The 27,933-nt window shown below is 41.8% G+C and overlaps 1 protein-coding gene across 1 annotated transcript in view; it reads left to right on the top strand.

Annotated features, from left to right (window-relative positions):
* Positions 1-27,933, top strand: part of loxl4 (lysyl oxidase-like 4) — a 41,486-nt gene continuing 13,553 nt past the window's right edge. Inside the window, exons 1-8 of the mRNA XM_088635316.1 lie at positions 1-121; positions 3,461-3,759; positions 9,198-9,379; positions 10,369-10,583; positions 20,968-21,006; positions 21,460-21,673; positions 22,115-22,295; positions 27,434-27,588. Of these exons, the coding sequence (XP_088491442.1) occupies positions 3,474-3,759; positions 9,198-9,379; positions 10,369-10,583; positions 20,968-21,006; positions 21,460-21,673; positions 22,115-22,295; positions 27,434-27,588 (1,272 nt within the window). The 5' untranslated portion in view covers positions 1-121; positions 3,461-3,473. The remainder of the gene's footprint in view (positions 122-3,460; positions 3,760-9,197; positions 9,380-10,368; positions 10,584-20,967; positions 21,007-21,459; positions 21,674-22,114; positions 22,296-27,433; positions 27,589-27,933) is intronic.

Here is a 27,933-nt window from a genome sequence, read left to right as displayed (position 1 = left end):
ATGGAAGGAGGGGGAAAGGGAGGGAGAGAAGAAGGATAGAGTGTAAAGAGACTAGCACACTCCTTCATTCACTCACTCTCTCCCAAAGACGCAAGTGGCTCTAAATAGCACTGCCTGCCAGGTGAGTGGATTGTGTCTCTCGTCTCATTTATTTGTCTGCTGTTTAAGGGGTCCTTCTTTACCGTTTTCACCGCCTGTAAGCAGTTGCCATTTATGGATCTTTACCAAGTGAGGGTTTATGTTTTTTTAAAAAGTGGACTGCATGATGTTTTTTTTCTATTTTTTATAACATACAGAGTGACAAGTAGTTTGTGAATTCCCAAAGCCTTTGTTTGTGCTTTTTTTGTAGCTAAACCAGCGATTGGTTCTTTAAATGTTTGCTTATAGGTTTGGCAAATTGAGCCAACAATTTAAAATTTAGGTTTCCCCATTTTGGCTCAGCTTACGTACTGTATCCTGCTATTTGCTGTTGGAAAGTGTTTTGGTGCTGCCGTACTCTAGTTTGGACAATGGGATTGTTCCTATTAATTCTTGTGTATGTGATACTTGTATATATACAAGTATCGCATACACAAGTGCATGTTTGAGTGGGAAACTGTATCAGTGTGCAAAATGCAAAGGGAGAAATAGAATCTTGCTTTTTCCTTTGTCTTTTAACTTTTCAGTATGGTATTAACCTCTGCTTGTTCCTGTATATTATGGTGTGTTTTGAGAGCAAGTGATTGCTGTGAGTAATGGGATTGTGAATACCAATTAGCTCTGGCCATATCACAACTAGAAAGTGGAACCATATAAATACTGTATATGTCTAATTGTGCTTTGGGTATATAAAGCTAAAGTGGCTTGCTGCAGGTGGCGCTTTTGCCCTTAGGATGTATTAGCCTGACTTAGCTAACTTTGACCTGTGAAATGGCCAAAATTATTATGTAACATATACATATGTTCAGTAAAAAATAAATATAATTATTGTAACTGTATTTGAAATAATGCATATAGGGTGGTAGGGTGGCATTGCTGTTAGTGCTGCTGTATCACAGCTCCTGCAGTCTGAGTTCAGACTGGGACACCTGTGTGAAGTTTGCATGCTCTCCCCGAGTCTGTGTGTGCTCCAGCTTCCTCCCACAGTCGAACGAGCTGCTGGAGTTTCTAAATTGCCCCCTTTGAGCTTGTGGGAATGAAAGCATCTGTGTGTGTGTGTGCGCCCTGCGATGGACTGGCACCCCACCCAGCATCTCAACCCACCTTGCGCTCTGTGCCCTACTGTGGCAGGATCCAGTTTACACTCCGGACTGATGACCCTCTAAGGATAAAGCAGTTACTGAAAGTGCATGGATATAATTGTATAATACATACTTATTATATATGCAGTATTTTATATTATATATACTCATTATATGTTTTTTGTTATATGATGCTTATACTTAGAAACAGTTACAGATGAATTATGTTCTCTCAAAAGCAACATTACATTTCTAAGCCTTCAAAGCATTTTTGGTGAATCTTCAAGTCTCCTGGCACCAGGCTTTTTCTTGGTGAATTTTAATGATTTACTTTTGCTCATAAGGCAAAGTTAATATTTGGCTCTAAACTATTCCTACATTTCCCATTACTGCACAAGACATAACATTTACGTGATGTCTCATGTGCTTTAATTCAGTGAACACAAAAGGGTTTTCATTTTGTTCAATTCTAAGACATGAAGTAGTGAATTCAAATCTGTACATCTTAGTAGTCTGTAGACATATGAAGTATATCTGAAGTAAATATGAAGTAAAAGCATAGAACAGGAGCACAGATGAATAATCAGATAATTAGAGGAAGATGTAGATCAATGGTTGTCATGCCTGGAACCAGAACATCTATTCTTGGAGGGGCAAGTCGGAGCTCCTGTAATTTGTGTATAATTCCATTCCTGCTGTGCTGTGAAACTGAGAGGGCGGTGCTCCACAGGGAAGCCACAGACCGACAGCCGCTAACAGGAGCTCTCAGCACACCCAGGAGAGGAGCATGACTTCATGGCTTCACAGGGAGCAGCTGAGTGCATCCTTAAGCATGCAGTGTTTTAGCGCACTCCAGTCTGAACCAAAGGGAATCAGGTCACAGTGCCCCCTGCAGGCTGGGTGCGGAGGTGGACAGACAGAAACACAAATGTGACACTCCTAGGTAGGTCTGACTACATGAATGTAGTCATAGTAGTTACGTGAACCCTTATGGCCCCCAAACCACCTATGTCTTGGTGTCTATTCTTTGCACAATAAACTGATGCGATTCTGTTTGTGATGACATTAAGTTAGTTGGATATTTTCTAATTTTCATGTTTTAAAATCTTTCACAGCTCCACTGACCAACGTTTGGATTGTAGTTACAGTTTAAATATATTTGTCTTTTAAAATATGTTGTGTCACACATTTAAGCTTTTTTCCCAGGTAGATCCACAACTTAGCTTTGCTTATTACATGCTGTTTTTATTGCAACATACTGGCCATGAAAGAGGCCAGATTTGTTTTCCGAATTTATCACTCACACTTTCAATATAGCACAAAAGCAGTTCCTGATGCAATTTCCCTTTTCTCCTGATGGTGGCAGGGCTGCTCTTTAAGGGTCTGACTGTGTACCAGACTTTTTTTTTCCTTGAAAAAGCCCACTCAGAAAACATTTTTTCATTGCAGAAAGTCTCAGTTAACAGTGCTCTGGAAGCGAGAAGGATTTTTCATTTACATACACACGTACATTTAACAATTGACATATTTAGTATATGTGTAAGACAGTGCTCATCTTATATACAGTACCTGATATATGGGAGTAATATTGTACATCATTTAAATAAACGAAATCCACAGGCAAAGGATTATTGTTAATGAAATGATCATGAAGCTCATTATATTTACTACTGAATGCTTTACTGGAAGAGCTAATGTTGTCCAGGTACTGATTTTGTAATACAAGGTGAAGGAGTAAGGATGGATTTGGGTACCAGAACTCATATTACATACGTTTGTCATGTGGAATCTCACAGGCTTGAGTAAAATCATGTCAGTGTCATGTAAAATGGCCTTCAGTGTGGTGTCTGAAACCTGCTCTTTTTGGTCACACACTGGACCAGGGTGTGTCATTCTCTGGCGGAGACCAGGGTTTCCCGAAGCAGAGCTGTGGACTGTGTCACGGCATGAGCCAGGGTGCAGTGTTCGCTACACACCAGCGATCCCTGTGACGCCAGGGAGGCCTGTGAGCTTGTAGCATTGCTAGCGAGAGCTTCACCTCTCCTGCAGCCGGTGCCTACCCTGCTCCACGTGCAGTGCAGTCTTGCAGTGCACAAAAATGGCTCTGCTAATGCACATTTCGGCTGAAAGCAAGTTCCTTGATCCGCAGACCTTCATCTGTGAGAATCGGAGTAGTAACAGGGCTGAAGCCATCATAAAAGACCCAGACCTCTGTTACACGTGCTGTGTTTTTGCTCCAGCTGTCCTGTTGCGATGTTGGGGTTCCTCCTGTCCGTGAGTCCCCTGCTGGTTCTGCTGGCCCAGGGAAGCCCCTCGCCGGGACCCGCCCGCTCTCGCCGCGCCCCCGCCACGAAGCTGCGCCTGGCGGGGTCCCCCCGCGGGCCCCACGAGGGCCGCCTTGAGATCTTCTACAACCGCACCTGGGGCACCGTCTGTGACGACGACGTCGACCTCAATCTGGCCAACGTGGCGTGTCGAGAGTTAGGATTCGTGGGGGGCATCACCTGGGCACACAGTGCCAGGTACGGCGAGGGGGAAGGTGAGTACCTCAGCACAAACAGCCATCCCTGGCTTTAAAGGCAGGAAGGCCTCACTCACTCAAACTATGTACTGCCTACTTACGTCAGCGCTGCTAGTAGTAGGTCTTGTGGTGTTTGTATTGAATATTTTGATTTATAGGTATGAAAGCAGGGCAGCATGGTGTTACAGTGGTTAGCATTGTTGCCACACAGCACTGGGCCCTGGTTTCAATTCCAGACCTGGGGTGCTGTCTGTGTGGAGCTTGCATGTTCTTTCTGTATTTGCATGGGATTCTTCAGGGTTCTCCAGTTCCTGGTAAGTTAAGTGGCTTCTAGGAAAATTGGCACTGGTCTGAGTGTGTGCGCATTGGTTTTCACGTCTCTCTGCCCTGTGATTGACTGGCTTCCTGTCCAGCGTGTACCCTGCCTTTCAACCTGTTGCTTACCAGGATAGGCTCCATCTCCCCCCACAGCCCTGAACTGGATGAAGTGGTTAGGAAATGGATGGACTGTATGGTATGAGAGCAAACAATATAACATTTTCAGTAATGAAGTAAAAGATACTGAAGTCAGCCAAAAAAGTTTTTTAAATAAGAGGGATCTGTGTGCAACTCTCATTGCCTTGTAGGTCAAACCACCAAAACCCCAGCCCTAGCCTTGCCAGTTTCCCCAGCCTGACGCTGTCTTGTAGTGACAGCCTCTGAGAGAATGTTTTTACAGCTCTTTTTCACAAGGGCCAAAGGATGAAATCATAGTGCACTGTCAATAATTTAAACACTCAGTGTTTGAAATTTACAGGCAAAGAGATTTATAATATTTTTAATTGGTTATTTTCTGTCAAATTGGGAATATAGTGACCAAAGCTCCTGGCTCCTTCATGCTGCTTCTCTCTGCTGCCTCTCGCTTTGCCCTCTAATTTAAAATGAACATGCAATAAAATTCCCCATAAACAAGAGTAATGCAGTACAATGCTGGCGAAAGGGCACTGTCATTAGGCTTAACTAGAGTACCAGTAAGTCTTTTCCTATGTCGGATACCTCAGCAAACAGCCTGGCTTCTATAAAAACACAGTAGAGTCCCATTATAGCTCAGTGCACTTCACAGTTTTTAAGTGCCTATGATTTTTCATTTTTTACAAGGCTATTTTGAGTTTTATGTCCATCCCACTGAAAAGTTTAATGAACTGAGACTTTGGAAACATCACAGCAAACCCAAGGCAGAAAAATTAAATAAACAGGCATTCTGAAGGCATATTAGTCTCACTATAGTGATAGTTCATGCTTTACATTAAATATATAACTTAGGGCTTTTTATTTACCCGGTCATGGCATTTTAATAATTTAAGAAGCGAGGTGAGTTAATGTCAGTTAATGCTTTATTTAAGAGATTTTTTCTGTTGGTTTTGCTATCGAAAAATATGGAGTTAGAAAAAGTAAAAGGATAACAAAGGATGGTAAACTTATTAATTCCTTACACTTATATGCGCTTTTCTGGACACTTCACTCAAAGTGCTTTACAGTTAATGGGGACTCATCTCCACCACCACCAATGTGCAGCCCCACCTGGATGATGCGACGGCAGCCATAGTGCACCAGAGCGCTCACCACACACCAGCTATTAGTGGGGAGGAGAACAGAGTGATGAAGCCAGTTCATAGATGGGGATTATTAGGAGGCCATGATTGGTAAGGGCCAGGGGGAAATTTGGCTAGGACACCGGGGTAACACCCCTACTCTTTTTGAGAAATGGCCTGGGCTTTTTAATTACCACTGACAGTCAGGACCTCGGTTTTAGATAGATAGATAGATAGATAGATAGATACTTTATTGATCCCGTGAGGGAAATTGCAGTGCAACAGCAGCTTAACACACACAACACAGCCACAGTGTAACGAATTATATACTAATAGTACAATACATACAATACAATACAAGAGTTACTCACAGTCCGGACACACAAGAGGAAACTAGAACAGAACAGTACACAGAAAATCGTATCACACGTATGAATATAAATATAGATGTAACCATAGATATAAATATAAATATAAATGTATTGCACAGGTCCCTGGCATATATTGCACAAAAGTGGTTGTAAACGGGAAAAAGAAAAAGAAAAAGAAAAAGAAAAAGAAAGAGAACAGATGTAGCAGTATATGTGTATATGCGTTTAGTCCAGAAACAGGTCACTGTCGCTGTTGCCTCTGCCAAGACGCAAGGTGGATGCGTTGTACAGTCTTATGGCAGACGGCAAGAATGACCTCCTGTAGCGCTCCCTGTCGCACCGTGGGTGAATCAGTCTATTGCTGAACGTGCTCTTCATTCCTGCAAGCCTGTCATAGAGGGGATGGGAGAAGTTGTCCATGATGGCCTCCAGTTTGGACATCATTCTCCTCTCAGCCACTACCTCCAAGGGGTCCAGGTCAGACCCAATGACGGAGCTCGCTCTCCTGATGAGCTTGTTCAGCCTTTTGGAATCTACTGCTCTAATCCCAGAGCCCCAGCACACCACTGCGTAGAAAATGGCACTCGCTACCACCGACTGATAAAACATGTGTAGCATCTTACTACACACATTGAAGGACCTGAGCCTCCTCAAGAAGTAAAGTCGGCTCTGTCCGTTCTTATAGATGGCCTCGATGTTCTTAGACCATTCCAGTCTATCGTCGATGTGCACTCCCAGGTACTTGTACGAGTCCACCATCTCCACGCCACTCCCATGGATGTAGACAGGAGTAGGTTTGACCTTTTTCCTCCTGAAATCTACCACCAGTTCCTTTGTCTTTGTAACATTCAGTTCCAAGTGGTTCACCCCACACCACTCCACAAAGCTGCTGACCAGTCCTCTGTACTCCTCCTCCTGCTCACCCTTGATACATCCAACAATCGCAGAGTCATCTGAGAACTTTTGCAGGTGGCATGACTTTGAGTTGTACTTAAAGTCCGAAGTATAGAGGGTGAAGAGGAATGGAGAAAGAACTGTCCCTTGAGGTGCCCCTGTGTTACTCACTACCAGTTCAGACACGCAGTTCTGAAGTCTCACAGACTGTGGTCTGCCCGTCAGGTAGTCAGTGATCCACGAGGTCATGGAGGCATCGACTTGCATCTCCTCCAGCTTCCTCCTTAGAAGTAAGGGCTGGATGGTATTGAAGGCACTGGAGAAGTCGAAAAACATGATCCTTACAGTGTTGCCAGCCCTGTCCAGGTGTGAGTAGGCCCTTTGCAGCATGTAGATGATCGCATCCTCCACACCAACACTGGGCTGGTAGGCAAACTGTAGGGTGTCCAGTGATGAGCTGACCATGGGTCTCAGGTGGGATAAGACCAGTCTCTCCAGTGTCTTCATGATGTGAGAAGTCAGTGCAACTGGTCTGTAGTCGTTGAGGACAGAGGGGCGCCCTTTCTTTGGTACCGGGACCAGGCATGATGTCTTCCAGAGCACCGGGACTCTCTCCAAGCGCAGGCTCAGGTTGAACAGTCGCTGGAGCACTCCGCTCAGCTGATCAGCACAGGCCCTCAGAACTCTGGGACAGATGTTATCTGGTCCTGTGGCCTTACCCCCGTGCAGCCTCTTCAGCTCCTTCTTCACCTGGTCAGCTGTGATGGTCAGCCTGGCCCGGGGGATGATGCTCATAGTGCTTTCAGTGCCGGAGGTGTTAATGGCGGAGGTGTTGGAGAGTGGCAGCTGTGGGGGATGTGTGGGTGAGCAGCCGTCGGGGGTTGTAGCTGTAGGCGGCCATGTTTGTGGGGGGATGGAGGAGGTGTTGGGCAGTTGCAGCTGTGAAGGGTTAGGGAGCGTGTGGCTGTGGGGGGATGGGTGTTGCGCCACAGAGGACCCAGAATCAAACCTGTTAAAGAACTGGTTCAACTTGTTGGCCATCTCCAGGTTCCCTTCTGTTGCAACCCCAGCCTGTTTGAAGCCAGTGATCTCTCTCATGCTGCTCCATACATCTCTCACCCTATTCCTTTGCAGCTTGTCCTCTACCTTCCTCCTGTAGGCATCCTTGCTCTCTCTTAACTTCTGCTTTAGCTCCCTCTGTACACGCTTGACCTCTTCCTTATCTCCCCTCCTAAAGGCTCTCTTCTTGTCATTCAGAAGAGCCTTCAGGTCGCTGGTGATCCAGGGTTTGTTATTTGAAAAGCAGTGTACGTCTTTGGTGGGGATGGTGTTGTCTACGCAGAAGTTAATATAGTCAGTGACACATTTATGTCTTATCAGAAGGACGTCGCCTTTTTACAGTATAGTGTCCACGTCACTATACTAGGGTATTACACCTACACAGCACCTCTTCCAGTAGCGACCTTAGTTTTTCCCAGGAGTCCCATCCAGGTACTAACCAGGCTCATACCTGCAGAGCTTCAGTGGCTGCCAGTTGTGAGTTGCAGGATGACGTGGCTGCTGGAATGTCTTCGATTAAACTAATCAGGCAGATAATCAGGCATGTGGCTGTGTGTCAGCTTCCATTCATCATATGATCAAAACTCAATATGTAACCCATATGCCCCCGTAACAGATCTCACAGTGCAAATTTAAACTGTTACAATGATTTCACTGCTCCAGGTCTCAAGAAGTCCCCAGGCTAAATTGCCTGTATTTTTTCTGTTATCAGTACTACTAATATTCTTCCAGTGAATTGGAATCAGCGAGTAAGATGCCCAGTCGGGCCGTGTGGGTCAGTCGCTTGGAGATGTGCCTTGAACCATTGGATCCAGCAGCACAAACTGCATCTCCATGCATGTTTGCAATAATTATGTCACACATTGTTATGGCTTGCAAAATGCCCTCTATTTGCTGTTGAGTTTAGTTATTGAAAATTACCATCCTGTATTATTGCGATATTGTTTGCAATTTGACTGTCGTCAGTTTGAGTACGTCATAGATTATTCAAAGACTCCAAATTACCACGTTTGTCATAATTCTAAATTAAAATGCACCATCAAATAATTTTACTAGTTGTTGTAATTTTTAGTATGTGTTGTCTAACACTGGTTAAACTTAGCCTTGAATTGAATTCATTAAGAAAGTATAAAAATTAGATTATGTAGGCCCTATATAAGCTGCTGTATGTAAGTTTGCCAGTGAGAGCATTTACTTAATATGTCTGCTTTTGGAATAAATCTGCTTAATGAATATCATTTCCATGGCTCAGAATTTAAAGGGACTTTTCTTTTATTTTTGTCATGTCCGGAAGGCTGTCCTTGCTAAACTGAGTAAATGAAGGAAGATGGTCATGTTTTAAAAGTAGATTCATTCTCTAATTTATCGCTAAAGGATGTACTTACTGTATGTGTTCATTGGTTGTTAATCACGGAAGGCAATATGGAAATAGGTCTTCCTGGGTTTGATTCTAGTACACTGGAGTGAGGGATTCTTTCCCCACGAGTCCAGGACACTGCCCTTGTCTGTCTGGGGGTAGAATCTGTCTCTCACGCTGGACCTGCACTGCTGTCCTCGCCAGGTCCTATCTGGATGGACAATGTGCGCTGTGTTGGCACTGAGAAGTCCCTGGCAGAGTGCCAGTTTAACGGCTGGGGCGTCAGCGACTGCAAGCACTCAGAGGATCTGGGGGTGATCTGCACCGAGGAGAGGAGGAACATGGTCACACAGCGTCAAGGGCGGCCCAACAACCTCATCAACCTGGTGAGGAACTGAAGGGTTTCCAACCCCCTCCTTCAGACGTTTTTGCATGTTCTCAGGTATAAAGACTGGCCCTGAAATGCACTGGTTCAGAGCATAGCAGGAGAAGATCCCTTTCCTGGAAAGGGCCCATTTGACATAATCACATTTCCAAACTTTAATGAGCGGCAATGTGGCTTCTTGTATTCCTACAAAAAACGTCAATTAATTCTGTATTTAAAATAACAGAATCCTGTCTATGTTTCTACTTATTTAGGTTTTCCTTTCATTGTGTTCTGGATTAGGGATGAATTCTCACAAAAATTAATGAATTCTGTGCTTGACTACAAAGTGCCCAGTGGTGATCGTTTGCTTAAAGTTGAGATGAAAAAGGATAATATTGCTTGCTTGTTGTGACTCCAGAAAAGAAATGGAAAGGAAACACATATATTTATGAAATCTCAAATGTGTACCTGTAGGATTAATAAATAACAGAACAGGCTCCTACGCAATAATAGCACATCAGGCCAGAAGGGGACCACAAACAGGAAGTGTGAGCTGACTGAGTGTGGCAGCATCTGTGAAGCTGCTTTTCAGTCACCATTACCAGGAGTTGCACCTGGACAGAAAACGGCAGCCAAGACATTCATTCCATTCCTGAGCTGCCCACCGCTCACCGCTGCCCACTCAGCACTGCAGGAATGCCTGTTCCTGGAACCTCAGTCAGGTCAATGTTGAATCTAAACCACTCTCTCACAGGAGCTCCTGCCAAGAAGACTGTTCTAATAAAACAGCACAGACCAGAGCTTCATTTAGGTCTGTCTGGAGTAGGACAGCTTGCCTGTCTAAAGATCGTAAAACAGGGGTGAGCAAGGGCTTAAAGACCACAGCAGAACAACATGGAGGGGCCCTTCTGTCACAACAACACAGTCTTTTACAATGTCAGTCTCTTGTGCTCACATGTTCGCACCCTAGAGAAAGTGCAAGTGTCGGTGACCCTGTGTGTTCTGCAGGGAGGCAGCAGGATCCAAATAGAGGAAGTCCGGCTCCGGCCCATTCTTGCCAGCACCAAGGTCCGTGCCCCCATCACCGAGGGCGCGGTGGAGGTGAAACACGCGGGCAGGTGGCGCCAGGTGTGTGACCTGGGCTGGACTCTCAACAGCAGCCAGGTGGTGTGTGGCATGCTGGGATTCCCATCTGCAGAGCAGCATAATGTCAAGATGTACAAGTAAGTTTCTAGATGATGGATTAGTTTCTGCTTTCTGCTGTACACTTCTATTGAATAACTGCAAGGGAAGACTAATGGAATTTTTAAACACTATTGCAGGACAGGGTTGAGGCCCTCAGGCTTGGCTTGTTGATGTACAGTAGATACTGTCCATTTTGCGCTTGCATTCTTTAACATGCACTTCAGTATTCTCAAGTGTGAGTAAAGAAAATGAGTCACAATGTAAAACAAATGCATAAATAATAAGAAATCAGCTTCAGTCTTACAGATCTGTATTAAGATAGATCTATTAAATTTATCAACACAGACTGAAGTCACCTCTGCAGTCTGCTGGATAGACATTCCGCTGTGTTATCTCCGCCCAGCAGACAGTTCTTAAGGGCCAGACCTTCTACATAATGGCATATTGATCTTCCCCTCTCACTAATACCATCTAGAATTCTGCAAACAGTTGACCAATTTCAACTGCTGCATTTTCAGAAGAGCAATAGGACAATGACTCTCAGGTTTCTGTGACAGGCTCCAGTATCACAGAGGATTATTATTCAAGTATCCCTTCAATTATTACATTTGTTTTTAGCTGACTGTTGTTTCCAATGTTACTACTATTTTTTTTAAAAAGTGAATAAAACCACTTTCCCTTTATTATACTTGAATCCACTTTGAGGAAGATTTTACTTGAACATGAATACTGTATTCTGTTCCCTTCGTTAAACCATATGGGTGCAAAAGCTCTCATTGCTTGGTTCTATATAAATGCACTGTTTATCCCTAACAGATCTTTAATTAAAAAAAAACATTGGTGTGTAAAATGTTTAGCACTTTACGCCTGAGAGCTGCGCGTGATTTATGTAAAGGCTGATTACTTGTTTCACTTGACACTGTGGAAGAAAGTCTTTGATAAAAAAACAGTGTAATGAGGAGTTTCTTGATTCTTGGTCCGTGGAAGAGTCCAGATTGATTTTCCTTAAGGAGTTTGCATCCTTTGCTTCCTTCATGTGTAATGAACAGAACTCATCTGTAGAAATGAACACATTTAGCTCTCCCCCTGGAGGCAGAGTAACAAGTGGAAAAAGCCAAGCCGTAGTCTGAGGCCACGTGAAGGCATTGCTGAAATCTCTCTTCCCTGGGGTGTCTCCCTGTTCCCTCCGCAGCCTGGCGGTGGGGAGGTGCGCTGTCTGCCTCTGGGTGTACCAATCTGGGTGTGCTGTCTGTGACTCCCCAGCCGTGTCACAGCGCCACATGGACAGGCAGCTATATTTAGAGTCCTTCTCCGAGTGTAAATATACTGTAGCTGTGCGGCCCAGGAAGCTTCATCTCTTTCCACACAGCACTTAGTGTTTATTCACTGAACTTTTTTAAAGACCTCTGCGGTATCCCAGCAGTCCCCTCTGACACACACACACACAACACCACAGAGCTACACTTTGCTCATCTGCTCACTCAGTGCCCACAGTCCTACCGGGTATCCCACAACACCCTCACGAAACATTATTACTTGCCCATTGCAATCGGAATGAAAATGGTCTGTACCCTAGTGGACGTCCAGTCCGCTGAGCATCAATAGACATCTACAGACCCTATGTGCAGCCCTGTGAGATGCTGTTGGAAAAGAAAAGTGATTCCCTGGGTGTTTTGGTTGACAGTACTGGTCAGTCAGAGTACCAGACAAAGAATAAGTATTGGTTTCAGTAGTATTTGCTGCTTCTTAATGCCTCTTGATATTTAGAACAGCCCTGATGTACAGACTTTTCTGCGATAGACTTTAAAACAGGTAAAAGACAAGGATTAAGGTACTGCTCTGGAACCTTAAGCAATATAACCATTAAGGCTGCTCTGCTTTCTGATGTGCTCTGCTTTTTCGTGCGCTCTGCTATCTAGAAGCAGCTTGGTGTCTACAAGGGAAAATTATATTGCAGCTAATTATATTGTTAGTTATGCTTGTGCTTGCATTTGGTTTTTAACATTTTTTAGATCTCTGTGATTAATGTCAGATGTAGATTTGTTAAATAACATTATGGGTTGTGATGCTTGTTTTTTCCCTGACACCACAGTCCTGTTGTCTAATTTCATACAATTACCCCATTTTTGCAAAGTTTTATAATACCATCCTGGTGTCTGCAGTTGTGTGTTAGTGCAGGCCCATGTCTGTTTTGCGCTTGTGTGATTACACTATCTTCAGTTGTTTTTGGTCCACACCAGGTTCCAGATTCTTCTGGGCAGTGGGTCATAATATCTCTAGTACTATACCTTAGCTCAGGTATGGTCTTTTCTGGTCCTGGTGTCCAGTGTGTCTGCAGGTTTTCTAGGTCTTTACAAAGCACCGATATCTGAAGAGTTGGAGGAAGCTGTCAAAAATATGTCCCATTAAGTCAATAATCAGCTGAGTTGTTTTGTTAAGAGTTGAGGTGGAATGAACACCTGCAGACACACGGGCTCTCCGGGACCAGGACTGACCATACCTGCTTTACCAATCTTCCTAGTCCTCCATCTCTAACATGTTGACTACATTACTGTAAAGGACACATTCATGTAATTAGTGGGACAGGGTAAAAAAAGTAACTTCTGTAACATTTTATGCTCTTGAAAAATGTACTGCTGTTTGATTTGCTTTTATAAATGGAATCTTAATTACTATGTTTGATTTAATGCTTGGTTATACAGAAGGTATTTCAGGAATTGGTTACAATTGAATAGTGTAAATCTATTATTTTACATGCATGTGTTAGGCAATAGCTCACTTCCTTCAGGCCCGGTCCAGGAGCGATTAGCACAGGTCCAGTTGACTTATCCCTATAACCTGAACCACAGTTGTCTCTGTACCTTACTTCTAGAAGCTAGAATATAATACTTCCAAGTCCCTTGGGTTTAACTGTCAGTCTCTACTGTTTCCTTATCTTTCAGTTTTGTGACTCCACAAAAGTAAAAACAACTCTGTCAGTTGAAACAAACTAGTATTTTTTAATAAACATTTTATCCCAATCCCTGAGCCTTCCAGTGTCCTAGGTACTCTGTACATCTGTGTCTGTGCTTTGGTTTAGAAAACTCCACTTCCTCTCCAATCATTGGTGCACAATCTTCCATAATTGGTTTAAGAAAAAAAACAATGCAGCGAGTCTATGGACTTCATTTATTATCAATCTTTAGATCTCTGTTTATGTTTTCCATTTGTTATTTACAAAATGTTAAATTTCCTTTTGAGATCTAACTCTGAGACATCTAGTGTGAAATGGAGAAGAGTGATGTGCAGTGTTGAGACTCATGTTGCTGGTCTTTCAGAACTGCCAGAAGGTCGGTTCCTGATTAAAGATAAGTGAAAAGGCATGGTTGTCCTTTGAGCACAAAACCCCATTTAATCAGCTGAGCGCATTTAATGAGCTAAGAAGATTTTCATTAAATGTCACCTCAGTATAATCAGCCTAATACTACTAATACAAATACTTACAAGCCCAAGACTACCTTCATATTCAGCTTCTTAAATCTATATATTGGTTTAATGTATGCATGTGTTTGTAATTCACAGTATATTTATTTATATTTGAGCAGACAGAGGTCAGGATCATGTTAATGGAAGGGCAGACTTTGCTACCGGCCCTGCTATGGCGTTAAAACAGGTCAACATGTCACTGAAGATGTTGAGTCTTGTCATAGACCTTGTCATAGGTCAGCCACAGAGGAAACATGTAGTTGTCACCTGGTGTGGTGGGAGAGTCCAGTCAGGTTCTTGTTGGTATCATGGTGAAACAGAACACTCAGTGACAGCCGTGTCCGTTCTGTGTACAAACAAGGCTGTCTCTTGTGCCAGGTCAGTGGCTGGTTTCAGGCAGGACGCCAGCATGATGCAAGGAGCCTCTGGAAGGAGTCATGAAGGACTTCCTTGTCACCTGACTGTAAACACCGCGCAGAGCGAGGGGCATTGTTAGAAAAACAACACAAACACAGTAATGTCATTATCTGCAGTCTTGGTCTCTAATTGAGAGGGAGGTGACACTGAAGTGGTTTCTAGATTTATATCCTGAACCACAGAGTACAGCCTCTGAGCTGCATTCACTCAAGACAGATGTCAATCAGGAATCTCAGGGAGTGCTGCTCACTGGTTGTACATTCCTTAGAAAATCTCCTCAAAAAGGTTAGATGGTGTTTTATGAGAGTTACAAATGAGAGAAGGCTATTCACCCTAGATTTGCCCTATTTGCTAGATCGTTTGAGAAGTTATTTCAAGTCCCCTCGCTATCTTCTCTGTTCAAGACTAAAAAGGTTTAACTTCTTTCCAGGAAGACATGAAGACATTCCCTAAAGCCCTGGAAGGCATCTGGTAGAAATACTTTGGAGTAACAGAAGTGTCTTTTGGGAGCTCTTTGATGTGCTTGAGCAGTTGAATATTAATACTATGACTATTCATTGATTAAAAATAATTTGAAATGAATACCAACCAATATTAAGTGCAAATGATGAAGCCCTCAGAATCATATGGGGTCTTAATAGTTTGATTGTCTTTAATCATTCGAATGATGGCACTCTGTGCCTGCTGCTGTCCAGGGCTACCTAGGCTGAGGCTGTGGCAGCCAGCTTCAGACTGCACTCCTGATGTCAGGCACGTCTCAGAGCTCAGGCTCTTTCCTTGCTGTATTGTCTCTCAGCCACTCCCCTTCTAATTTACAGCCCAGTGTCTCTTGGCTGCTTGCAGAAGATGCTATAATTAAACTTTGGAGAGGCCTGAGGGTTTTGTAAGGTTCTTGCAAAAAGGGTGCAATTACAGCTGCTCCCAGCCCTGGCCTGCTGTGTCAGCAGAGGTCTGTGACGTGAGCTGTGCAACTGTGGAGACTAGGAGAGGGACAGACGGCGAGCACATACAAACTGTACCTTGTGAGTGTCATTAGCACTGATGTCTATATTTAGTATTTTAAAAACGCCTGTTCCTTTTTTCAAAATGCGCTTGAAGTTCTTGGCAAATGTTTCTGAATTTTAAGATACTGCAACAGCTTTATTTATTTTTTTACTTTGGAAAGTGTGGTTGGTTTTTGGAAGAGTTGGTTGTGATTGGGAATCTATTTATAACGTGTTCATTCATTAAACATATTGTTATTTAACCTTTTTGTAAAAAAAAGGTTTTTCCTTTTTCAGTGCCTGATTGGGTTGGGTTCTGCCGGAATCCAGCACAAAACATTGGTGACTACTTTGCATTCGGAGATCTTTCTGCAGACTGGTTTCTGCCCAGACAGAGCTTCCTTTTGGTCAGCTTGGTGCTTCCTTAATTTGTGAACGAATTGCATTGCTTACAACTGACCTAACAGCCCCTAGGCAAACATTCATCTCACTCTTTAATTTGTTTGTGGTCATTTCATGTCACGTGGTCTCGTAATGAATTCCTGCCTGGATGTTTGTATTGAAGTTCAGAAGGATAATTCCCAGGGGCTGTGCTATCCTCCCTCTGTATTAAAGTTGTCTTGCCTCACCTGTAAGAGTGCAGGCTGTGACAGCAGGCCATCCAAGATCTTAGCCTCCAAGTGTCATTGAATGGAGTGTGGCTGTCAGAGAGAGCACTTCTATCTTCCATGAAGAGCGAGTCTCTTCCGCAGGTCTGTTCTCGCTACTTAAATAGATTTGCAGGACTTGCAAAGTCAGGCACCCTCAATGAAAGTGCTTCCAGCAACATTCACTCTCACATGCTTGCCTGAAATTATTAGGTAGCAGGTGCAAATTCAGCAACCACTAATCAGAGTCCTCCCAGCCCAGAGAGTAGATGCCAGCGAAGAAATAAGGGCAGTGGGCATGTCAGGATAATCGGCTTAGTGGTGGTTGTCTCTGTGGAGACCAGCTCCGAAAGGTGTCAGAGCTATCATTTCCCCTTCCTGGGTTTGTAAACTTTGGGTGGGACTCCAAGGCCAATTACACTGGTAGGTGGAGACTTGGGGAACAGGCCATTACAGGAAGTAAACAAAACGCATTATTTACAAAGTTTGTTTGCACTGTAAGTTCTCATCAGGACAAATTATCTCTACACGCATGGGGTGTTAACTTTGTAAATAAAACTTTTTAATCCACCACTGACCCTCCTGGCAAAGGTATTTACAGTGTTTTACAGTGTTTTCTCATCTGCTTTAATTAGAAACAAAATACATAGTGTGTATTCAAGGGTGTTGGATTATGCATCTTTAGACTTCACATATCTCGGTACATAGATTTGTAAGAATTTATTCAAGAAGCTAACTTTGAACAACAAGACTGTTCTCGTGATAGTGTAGAATTTCATTGGGAAGATTAGCCACTGAAATACATATAAAGTTTACAGGAGAATATGGCATTCTTTCACACTAGATAAAAAACAAGAATTTATTTAGCAGTGCAACAGCATGCTCATTTCATCGCTCAGCTAATGCTCAAGGAGACTTGGTTTGCCTTTCTCTTTTGGTTTATTGCTGCTGTTCTCATTTGAGGTAACACTGTTTATTTTAATAGTATTATATTTATGTTTTGGTAAGAAGGGAACTGATAGGCATTGCCTTGGAATTCCTGCCAGAAAGCACAGCAATATTGAGGGTCTGTAATTGTGGAGGGAAAATAAAGTGCCACATGTCACAATGTGTGTGTGTTAGGCATTTTTGTTGCTTGGAAACTAAGTGGTTTTTAAGTCTTTTTAAATTGCAAAGCTGCTTTAATCAGGCATACTTTTGTGTCTGGTCTGTGCAACAAGTTAGTACACAACCACATGGCAGACAATCCCAGTTTTTTTGTAACACTTGGGTAGCCTTACTGGCTAAATGCAGTTGTTCGTGACCTTTATTAACTAAAAACATTTAGATGTTTTTCCCTTTCTTTAAACGTCCTCTTCTGGCTTGATCAGAAGACAAGCTGTAATCTGTTTTTTTCTTGGACTTGTTTTTTTGATTCTACACCCTTATGATTGCTTCAGTGTTTCACTATTGCAGATTTGACCTGTTTCACTAGTAAGTTTCTCTCATTAGCAGTGGTTGATAACTAGCAATGGACAAGTAAAATTATCCACAAGATTTTGACTTTTTTTCACCCTCTCGTAATGTTCTAATTTTCTTCTCCTAGACATATGTGGAATTATCACTTTGTTGGTGACTACAACAGAGCTGTACAGATGCATTACAGTAAACACCCTTTTTTACCTGGTTGTACAGTTATCTACTATTATGCTCCCAACCCTACTGCTCATGTTGTTTGGACTTTACATGGATTTTACATCTTTTGCAAGAGCATTCATGGGAATAGTTACTGTGACACATTATCCTTTGGACATGGTGAACTTTCTGTGTTTGCAGGGTTAGCATTCCAATTCTGAGCTCCTGACTAGAAAAGCAAAATGCTGGGAATTTTGAGCAATGAACATAGACCATGTTTGTGTTTTTGTGCCACTCATACATTCCTTCTCAAAGTGCTCCAATATGACTCGGTTTGCTTCCCCTCTTAGGTATGCTGTTGAGGCTGAAATGACACATGTTTGGATGACTCTCTTTCCTACTAATGTGCCAGAGGCAGAGTGAAGCAGTGTTTGATGTGGCTGTAAAGGACCTCACCTCACTGCTGAGCTGGATGAACCCCTGACGCTCTGTACCTCTGCTCCTGGCTCAGCGCTAGAATGACTGGGCTCAGCCTAATAGGAAATGTTTGTTTTTAAGTCGATGTTTTTGAAATCCATTTTATACAAACCAGTGTAGGCAGACATGCTGAGGATGTCATAAGATATAATTGAGTGTGTTCCAGAAGCCAGCTGATGGTGCATTCTTATATTAATTTGGAGCTAGTTTCCCGCACAATGAGACTCTTTCCTGCTCTCACACAGCAGATATATTGTGCCTGGATATTTAAGAAATTACTCTTACATTTCTGTACGTTGTCAAAGTGAAATCCTTTCCATTAGTATAGGTTATGTAAACAACAGCAAAAACATTTTTCTAATGAAAATACGGTGATAAAATGCTGTTAATCTTTTAGGAAATGATCTCTGTACAAGTCTGTCCATCTCCCACAAAACCTTTCCAAGAAAGGCATGAGACACAACGACCAAATCCCTCTAGTATGAGACTTGTCCTGATTTAAATGTTAATGCTTGTGAGTACCTGCTATATCCAAAGTCTCTTTAAGATGCCTTCCCCTAAAGATACAAGTGAAGAACAGCGTCATTCAATAATAATTAAAGAGTATTCTATTTCTATCTTATCTTAATTTATGTAGACTATCTTAGAAATACATTTTTGTCATAGAGATAATCCTCCAATTTAGTTCTAATTGTTATATCCATAACTATGCACAAAATAGATGTAAGGCTTGGTTTATAATTACTTGTCATACTTTTTTATGGAGGTGTTTTATATTAATTGACTTTTGCTAATGGCCTATGAATAACATCTCCTTCCCTTAAGCACAACAGGTAGAAAACCATCAGTCCCTGGAAATTACCTACCCTTAAACTTACCTGTCCTTGGTACCTAAAGCACTTCTGTGTCTACTGTGCTAATATGATGAAACATACACGTACAGTAGATCTTTGTCTTTCTTCCACGTGGGGCACATTGTCTGTTCCTTCCTAGGTAAACATATAAGTGAAACATACATTTAATACATTCACATATTTCAAATAAAAACATTTATAAGAAGTCTTTTGTCCACTCTGCAATAAAACAGCTCAATGAATGTATGTAAATGTCCCCCACTACCTATTTATCCATTATTTTATGTATGATATACTATTGTTTTGATTTCATGTACTTCATGTGATTTGATAAGACTTTTATATTTTGCTTGTGTGTTTTGTACTTTTATAGGAGAAGCCAAAGACAAGTTTCCACAGTAGTGGGCAATGGAGTATCTATCTTAAACTTTCCCATCTTTATCCCTGAATCACTTTATCTTTTACAGTTCCTTTGCTGTTCTAATACCGCAAAATATTGATTTAAGCTTGCATGATAAATATTCATTTTTGTGTCCCTCTTGGCTATTTAAATATCATTTTCATTACATGCCCGTACTTGTAGTTCATCACTTTTCTGAACCAGATCTTGTTTTTCTAAACCTTTATTACATTCTTTGTTGGTTTAATTGCTTGAGGAAAAGTGTTCCATGTTATAAGGACAATAAGTTGATGCCATGAATGTATTTGATTAAGTGTTTAAAATGAATATGTCCCATTCTATTGCTATTAGGCTTTGTCTCATCCCTTCATAGTCTGTTTTTTGAAAGTTGCAACATTTTACTTGTTGATTCAAACTTCAAAGAAAAGCATTAGGATTGTTGCCCTCTAATGGTACATTCAGATCTCTTGTCCTCAATCTGTCTTCATTGTTTGGAAATGCTAAATCAATACAGATATTTTACCTAGTCGATGTTCTAACAAACTAAGGAAGCCTTGATAAAGCTGATAGCCATATACTGTATATCATTTGAATGTTCCTTTTTTTTTTTCTCAATTTGTCTGAGGAAAGTTTAAATCCCCCATGACAACCACTTCTTAGTTTATGCACTTATCCTTGACTCTCTTGTACAGTATAAGAGTAGTTTACTGTAAATCTGAATTTAGTGCTTTGTAGCATACTTGTAAAACGTTGGGTTTCAAACCCTGAAATATTTTTGGAATTCAACAGGATGGTTGAAACCTCATGAAATTTTGTGGGAGAAAAAAATAATATCCTGTAGGAATTAATGTGAGTAGGATTGACAGAGCAAGATAATAACTGAGCTGAGATTTGACTTTCACTGGCCTCTCACCACAGTGCCACATTGCACATGTTGTTTGTTTTGCTGAATGGATGTTTATATAATGTGAATACTTGAGTACTGCTTATGGGAAAAGGTTTCCAGTAAAGTACAGTATATCCCTTACCAGACAGAAGTGTCAGTGGAGATGCAGGGCACTGGATGAACCCTGTGACACACCTCTATTAGATTTTTTCAAAAACCCAAGTCAATCTAGATCAAATGTGGTCACTGAGGTATCTGTGTTGATACATTCACAAGAGTACCTGCAAGCAGCATGAAATAAATCTACTTTAAAATCTAATGCTTGTTTTGCCCATTTAGATTTTTTCTTTGCCCTGTTGTGTTGTATCATTGAATTTCTTGTTCCATCTCTGTAGGCAGTTGGAAATGCAGATGCAGATCTGGACCACAAGACAAATCCATTACTGATCTTACAGTTTCACAAATATTTTTTACCGAACACCCCACCACACTTCAGTCTCCTTCACCCGATTTTCTATAAATCTTGTGTTGTGATGCTTGATGCCTGTGTTACTCAAAGACTCCTCAGTGTGTTAACAGCAAGATTGTGAATTAAACAAATACTGTAGGCACCATTCACTGGTGTACAGTAGCTTTTGGAAGTGGAAATTAAGTATTGCCTACCATTTGTCTCTTACAGAAAGCTGTGGGATGCGAAGGTGAAAAAGCCAGCATCCAGGTAACGTATTTTCATTTCAACACTTGTTAAGAGTCACTTAAATAACTTTAATAAAACCTGCTGCAGCAGAGATGAAATAAAACATCTCACTTTGGGAGTCTATTCTTTTGACAGTGATCAGTCTTATTAAAATTATTCTTCTTTAGTTAAGGATAAAAGAAGGACGTTTTGCTCATATTGTTACCTGGATGGCAGCACTTTTGCTGGAGTGTGCAGGCCCTGATTATAGGTTTCACCATCGTAGAGAAGAGATCAGTGGAGTGGTATGATTCAGGAATATACCTTACTCACTGTGCAGCTATTTATTTTACTTTTATTTCTTGTATTGAATTGAAAAAGGGCACTGTAATAAAGTACTGTAACAGGCTTCCACTGCTGTTGAGTGAGAAAGGTCCCTGCAACGATCAGTCACACACACATCAAGGCAACGGCTTGTTCCCTCTTCCCCGGCAGACTGAGCACCATGTCTCGGAAGAAGAGCTTCTGGGTGGAGAAGGTGAACTGCCAAGGCACCGAGCCCAGCCTGTCGCAGTGCCATGTCCAGCTGTCCATCCCCCGCAGCCTGGTGCCCTGTAGGAATGGCATGCACGCTGTGGCCCGCTGTGTCCCGGGACCACAGTTCAGGAAGAGCCCTGGAAACCGGCCGCACAAACAACACAGTAAAGAGGTGAGGCCCGGGGAGCATGGCCTAATAACCTCAGACCAGCTGCTCTGCAGAGATTGAATTTCTTCTTGATTTCAATCCTGTATTTTATCTGCCTGTTCAGTTTTGTAAGTGCATGCGCCACTCAAGAAACTGATTTAAAGGATGGGATGACTGTGGTCTTGCTAGACTTGCTGTTTTTTTATTTTTCTTCTCTGTGTGCTGTATTGCATTGTCGAAGTGTGGGATTTGTCAGACAGCAGAATTTGCTAACGTACTGCATAGTGTTTTTGCAATATCAGACGACCTGATGACTCCTACTCTACGGATGTGTGTTAGCCAAACTTTCCTCCTGCCATAATTCTTGGACACATCTGAACTTGAGAAAGAGCTGGTCCACTGTTTGCCGGGTAGGGGGATGTGCGGACCTGTGTGAGACGTCCTCTGTCTCGTGCCCCATGACAGCTGGCCGTGCGGTTGAAGGCGGGCGCGCAGCTGGGCGAGGGCCGTGTGGAGGTGCTGCGCGAGGGGAAGTGGGGCACGGTGTGCGACCACCGCTGGGACCTGCTGGCGGCCAGCGTGGTCTGCCGCGAGCTGGGGTTTGGCACCGCCAAAGAAGCCATTTCCGGAGCCTACCTGGGACAAGGTGAGCCAGTTTGTTACCGGCCTAGTGCTGGAGAGCCATGAGTGAGCCACATGTGTGTGACATCCTGTTTCACAGAGGACTTCCAAAACATTCCAAAGTAATGGACTCATTAGGAATTAATTCCCTTGAAATCAGAAAATACCAGTTTTGTCATGTTTGTAACTTACAGCTGCAGACACAAATGCAAACTGAGTGTGAGGGGTTCAGAGGCTTTTTGACTCATTGATGGGAAATGTGCACCTACTGTATACAGGTTGATTTTAAAGGCATTGATATTGCACCATCTCGAACTATTTGTGTGTTATTTTATTGCCAGTTAGGGGAACCTTAGTTTTGCTTATCTAACAACTGTAATGCCTTCCTGCTGCTGAAATCCAGGAGGATTTGTAGTATCACTGATGCGAGTTTCGTCTGATATATCTTTAATATGTCTTCCTGGGACATTACGACCCTGACATTCAGAGTTATGATTCTGAAATGTTGTTAAGATTTTGTATTGTGAGGAATTCCTCACTCTCTGTGAAGGGATGTGAAAAAACATGTGGGATTATGCTGATGTACGTGAAGCTTTTTGTTTCATTATTGCGGGTGGCTTCTGTTACAGCAAAGTGATGTACAGTATGCTTTGCCACTACTAAGAGTGAATTATTATTAACTCAAAAATAGGAAAATATAGGGCCAAGGGCCACACAGAAGAGCAGTGGTACAATATACAAATAAATATGGTTTTAAGAGGGATAACTGTCATCAGCCACTGCTGCTGTATGACACAAACAAGGGTTTTAGAGTTGTAGAAGTCAAGTCGAAAGCAAGCTTCCCATTTAAGTACCCAATGGGCTAGATGGGTGAATGGGCTCCCCCTTTTTGTAACCCTTCTTATGTTTTTAATTGTTAGCAGGAAGCTGCATTTTAACTTTCCTCAGCATTGATTGAGGTTGTAATGAGATAAAATAAGCTTTTTTCAATGAGGATGTAATGATGAAGATTGAGACCACGATATACAGTATGTGTTTTTTAAATACACCTGCAGCCAATACTCCAGAAGGAAAGGAACTATATGTTCACTGAGTTAATTAGTGCAAGCAGGATCGTGATTCATCCTGACCCACCATCCAGTAGTTATACACAGTCCCTTTTCACCATCAGTCTTTTGCTCTATGTCATGTCTGATTGTCTTTCTCTCACCATGGATCTGTCAAGGGTCTGGCCCTGAGTGATAACTAGACCTACAGTATGCCCAATGGTTAAGGGCAGGATAATCTACAGGAATTATTTTCATTGGTCAGGAAGAATGAAGTTTTTCACTTTTTTCTTAGTTTATTTCTGTGTGGTTACTTCTTCTGCTCTGTGACATTGAGAATGTGCGTTGACATACTGTACAGTAATTCGGCAGACAAGGCAGCTGTGGTATGTTAAATAGCAGGTTATCTCAAATGTTTCCATGCACTGCAGTCCCCTGCTCTGCTTTTGTCTGGAAGTGTCTGTGCTGGGACAAGGCTGACATTGAACAATGGCTGGTAGGCTTCAGAACAAGGTCATTTATTTCCATGTGCTTTAATTTCAACAGCAGACAGATGTCTTAGATATTAAATTACAATTGCTGGTGCAATTGGCCACAAAACATATTCTGTGAATGCATTACACTAGCACCCAGACAGGAGAACTAACAGTCTGAGTTGCATTGAAAGTTACAGTAAAAACATCAAAAGACGTTTTGCAATGCTGATTATGCTCTACAGCAGACGTTGGAAGCTCCTGGCACAGGCACCATAGGCCACCACATGAAGAAATAATATACACTCCGACACAACACCTACAATACTTCATCTCAGAAACAAGGCAATGTCAGTGTGAGATAATACACCAAATCTGTGGATCTCAGGAAAAACAGTCTGAACATCTGATTTGTAAAATAATTTAATTATATTAGGCTGTTTAAATGTGAACTTTGAGGACTGCTTTATTTAGGACAACATCCTTATTTCTATGATGAAGAGGACTGTGCTTACTTCATTACAAGTGATGTATTAAAACATTTCAAATAAGAATTATTGTATTTAATTTTTGTTTGTATTTCTGTATTCAAAGTTATGGAAATTAGTGTTAAGTAGCTAGTGTGCTGTTTTCCGTGCAGTTTTACTGCTGTGAATACAGATAATAAACTGCATACTGTCTTGGTGACAGTCAGGAGTGGGATGACTGGGATGACTTTCGGTTGAAATCTTTTCATTAAAGTTTTACAATGGAAAAAAAAACATCAAGATAAACAACAGAACTAAATTGCCAAGCTATAAAAATCCTTTAAAAATTATTTCATCATAAAAAATGTGTTCTGCCCCCACACACACTCTAAACTGATGAAAAATGGAAAAGGGAAATAAATGTATGAGATTACTTGAAATTTATTGACAGGAGAATATTCTCCAGTCAGTGATTTGACACCTACTAACAATTGTTATTATGCCCGATTATAGGTAGTGATCAACTGACCACAAAACAGAATGTTGCATTTAAGGGCAGGCAAACCAGTCTGGGAAACCTGAGCTTCTTTTAAGAAAAATAAAATGTTTTTCTTTGAAACTTTGGAGACTAAAAAGGGATTAACTCCTTCTGTTTCCTTTTGGTATTTTTATTAAAGCAGCATTCACTGGCTGATTCAGATTTTAGGACTCAGTTCAGATTCATGGTGAGACAATGTTTTTAGTTCTGCTTAAGTGCATTTGGGTATACTGTATTCTCCTGAATGAGGGCGGTTTTAAAACTCACTAATTAGCAAAAGGTTTATCCCAATTACAAATGTTGTTGAGTTTTTTAGGAGCCGAAAGTATATTTAAGAAAGGCTGCAAATAGAAAATCAAAATACATTAGCCTGCTAAGGCTACAATTAGCAAAATCCCAAAGAAACAGCGATTACCAGGGACCAGAAAAGAGAGTCACAGTGCTGGGGTATTTTTAAAAATGAATTCTGAGTGCAGAAAAAAAAACCTAAAGAATTGAGGAGATCAATTACTAGCAGCAATGAGCACTGGTGATCAAAAGTCCTGTTGGAACAAAGAAAAATCAGAAACAGTGGTACTCTAGGACCAGAATTAAGAGCTGCTGTTAAATATGATCTATTACTTTAAGAAGTAGAAAAAATATGTAAAATATGGCAGAGCTGTTAAATTGGTCCCATTAAGCCAATAACTTTGGAGCTTGTTAAAACCTGGAGACAGACTCCCAGACATCCAGGACCAGGACTGCTCACCCCTGCGTTAGAAGAACTGGTCGGAGAAGACTCTGTGTAAAATAACTGAATAGATCATTAGATAATCTGCTGTAGATATATTTTTATGGATCTCATTGTGTCAATTTATATGGTGTGGTGGGGTAGCCATCTTCCAATTGAATAAAAGAAGGTTTTAGAGCTTCTGCCATTGGCAGGGATAATTAAATGTCCTTGAGGGGCACTCCAAGGAGGGCTGTGGGTAGGTAGGGTTCAGTACACAAGTGACAGCGTCTGATGTAAAAACAGCAGTAGAAGACAGTTTGTCAGGTGACTGAAAGTGGCAGCTCATTTACACCAGAGAATTGTGGGGAATGTGGTTTATACATCTTGTCTGAGCCTACTGCCTACCTACTCTGACTATAGTTTTGAAGACCTAAGTCCAGAGTGGTTGTGGATCATGACAGTTTAACTTTGCATTAATGTTGGAACTTTGAACTGTGACAATCTACAGCAAAATTGAGTTGAGATGTAAACTAAAGTTATTGGACAACTGTTTGAAAGGTCATGTGTGGAAAGAAAGCTATCTCACAGAATAAATAATTGGAAAAACTTTACTTGTTTACTTGTTTCTGAACACACCTGAAGAAGGCACCATAGCCAAAACATTGTGTTTTCTCTTTCTTCTTCTTCTTCTTAGAATTAGAAGAAGAAAGAAAGAATTCTTGTGTGGTGCCAAGTCATCAGTTATACAAGTTCCTCTGACAGAACTGGTATTTCCACCATCAGCTGACTGACCGAGGAGCACCATTAATTAGCGGAATGATCTTACCCATCCCAATGATGCCTGTGTATTAGGCAGCAGTGAAACTCTTCTCAGATGTACTGTAAGCAATCTGAGTCTGGAATTCTGTAGTCAAAAAGTCAAGCTACTTGAAAACAATGTTTTTATGTGCTGTGATTGCATCCAGATTTGGAGATGAAACTGGTCCCACACATTTCAGATCCCTCATCTCCCAGATGAGAGTGTGGTCAGGTGGTCTATACAGATAAATCCTTCTTGGCCACAGCAGGAAGCATAAGGGACAATTAAACCCACACAAACAATTAAGAAGGGACTGCATCCAGTAGATCTGCATCCAGTTCCAGATGCTCAGAAAATAGAAAATTGAGTAGATTGGAGAACAATTACTTCTGCTGTCTGTGGAAACACAGAAAATGGCATCCTCACATCCTGAATTTAAAAAATGCTGCCTCTCCCTGAAAACATATTTATGCAATGTTTTTCAGGAACATACTAACCTATTCTTTTTGTCATATATACAGTCATTATAAACAATCTGTGTTTTTATAAAATGTTCTCTGTAAGGCCGACAATTACCAATTATTGTAATACTATCCTCACTGCTCGGAAATACAGTACTGCTCTTCTCTCTCTTTAATTTGTTCTCATGATCCTTTATGTTTATGCAGTTCCCCATTACATCAGTTTGTCTGTCTCGGAAAAGATCTGAGTGTGTGAGTGCCTATCCTGTTTCCCTGCTCAAAGTGTTGGCCTTGTTCTTAAAATATAGGCTAAAAGAAATGATATGTGACAAAATCATAAGTCTGGCAGAGATCTTATCAACCCAATAAAGCAGGTAGCCAGTTAGAAGAAGCTTATGTAGGGGCCATTTTCATAAGATGTAAATACATTGCAGATCTCCAGTAGACAAACAACTGCCTATGCAAATAATCCATGACACCTACATAAATTATATTTATGTATGGTATGTTTATGTATATGAAAGGCAAGGCTGTGGCATTTTTTGACCAGATATAACCATTATAAAATCAGCCCTATTGTTGCAATGAATATGTCCACAGACTACTCATAGACCACAGTGTTGCCATCACTGAAAGCAATACCAATGGGATTCTGTGTTCTCTGTAGGTATGGGACCCATCCACATGAACACAGTGCAGTGTACCGGCACAGAGCGCTCCATCACTGAATGCTACTTCCAGGATGTGTCCACAAGAGGGTGCACACACCACGATGACGCCTCAGTCAGGTGCAACGTTCCTGAGATGGGCTTGGAGAGCACGGTAAGGCCTAATGCTGATTCTGTCCATGAAAGAAACACATCTCTGAAATCTCAGTCCCAGTACTTTACTATCGTACACTATTAGTGTACGATTCACCATAAACAACATCTTTCTGGGGTATTTTTCAGTTGGCTTGGAGTTGGTGGGAGTCGTTATTCTTTATTAGTACGCCCTCCCCTTGATTAGGAACACCTGGTTTACTCATTTCCGTTGTAATGAAGCATGCATTTTTGTAAGTGTTTTTGCACTAATAGATTTTTGCTGCAATGAAGGCATATCTTTCGTAGCCAAACAGAAGACGCCATCCACATAGTGACCTCCCACTGCAGCCTTCCACGAGACAGT

The sequence above is a fragment of the Lepisosteus platostomus genome, chromosome 6 (genome assembly GCF_059453375.1).
Source record: "Lepisosteus platostomus isolate fLepPlt1 chromosome 6, fLepPlt1.hap1, whole genome shotgun sequence".
Classification (NCBI taxonomy): domain Eukaryota; kingdom Metazoa; phylum Chordata; class Actinopteri; order Semionotiformes; family Lepisosteidae; genus Lepisosteus; species Lepisosteus platostomus.
This window is presented reverse-complemented; position numbering and strand designations above follow the sequence as displayed.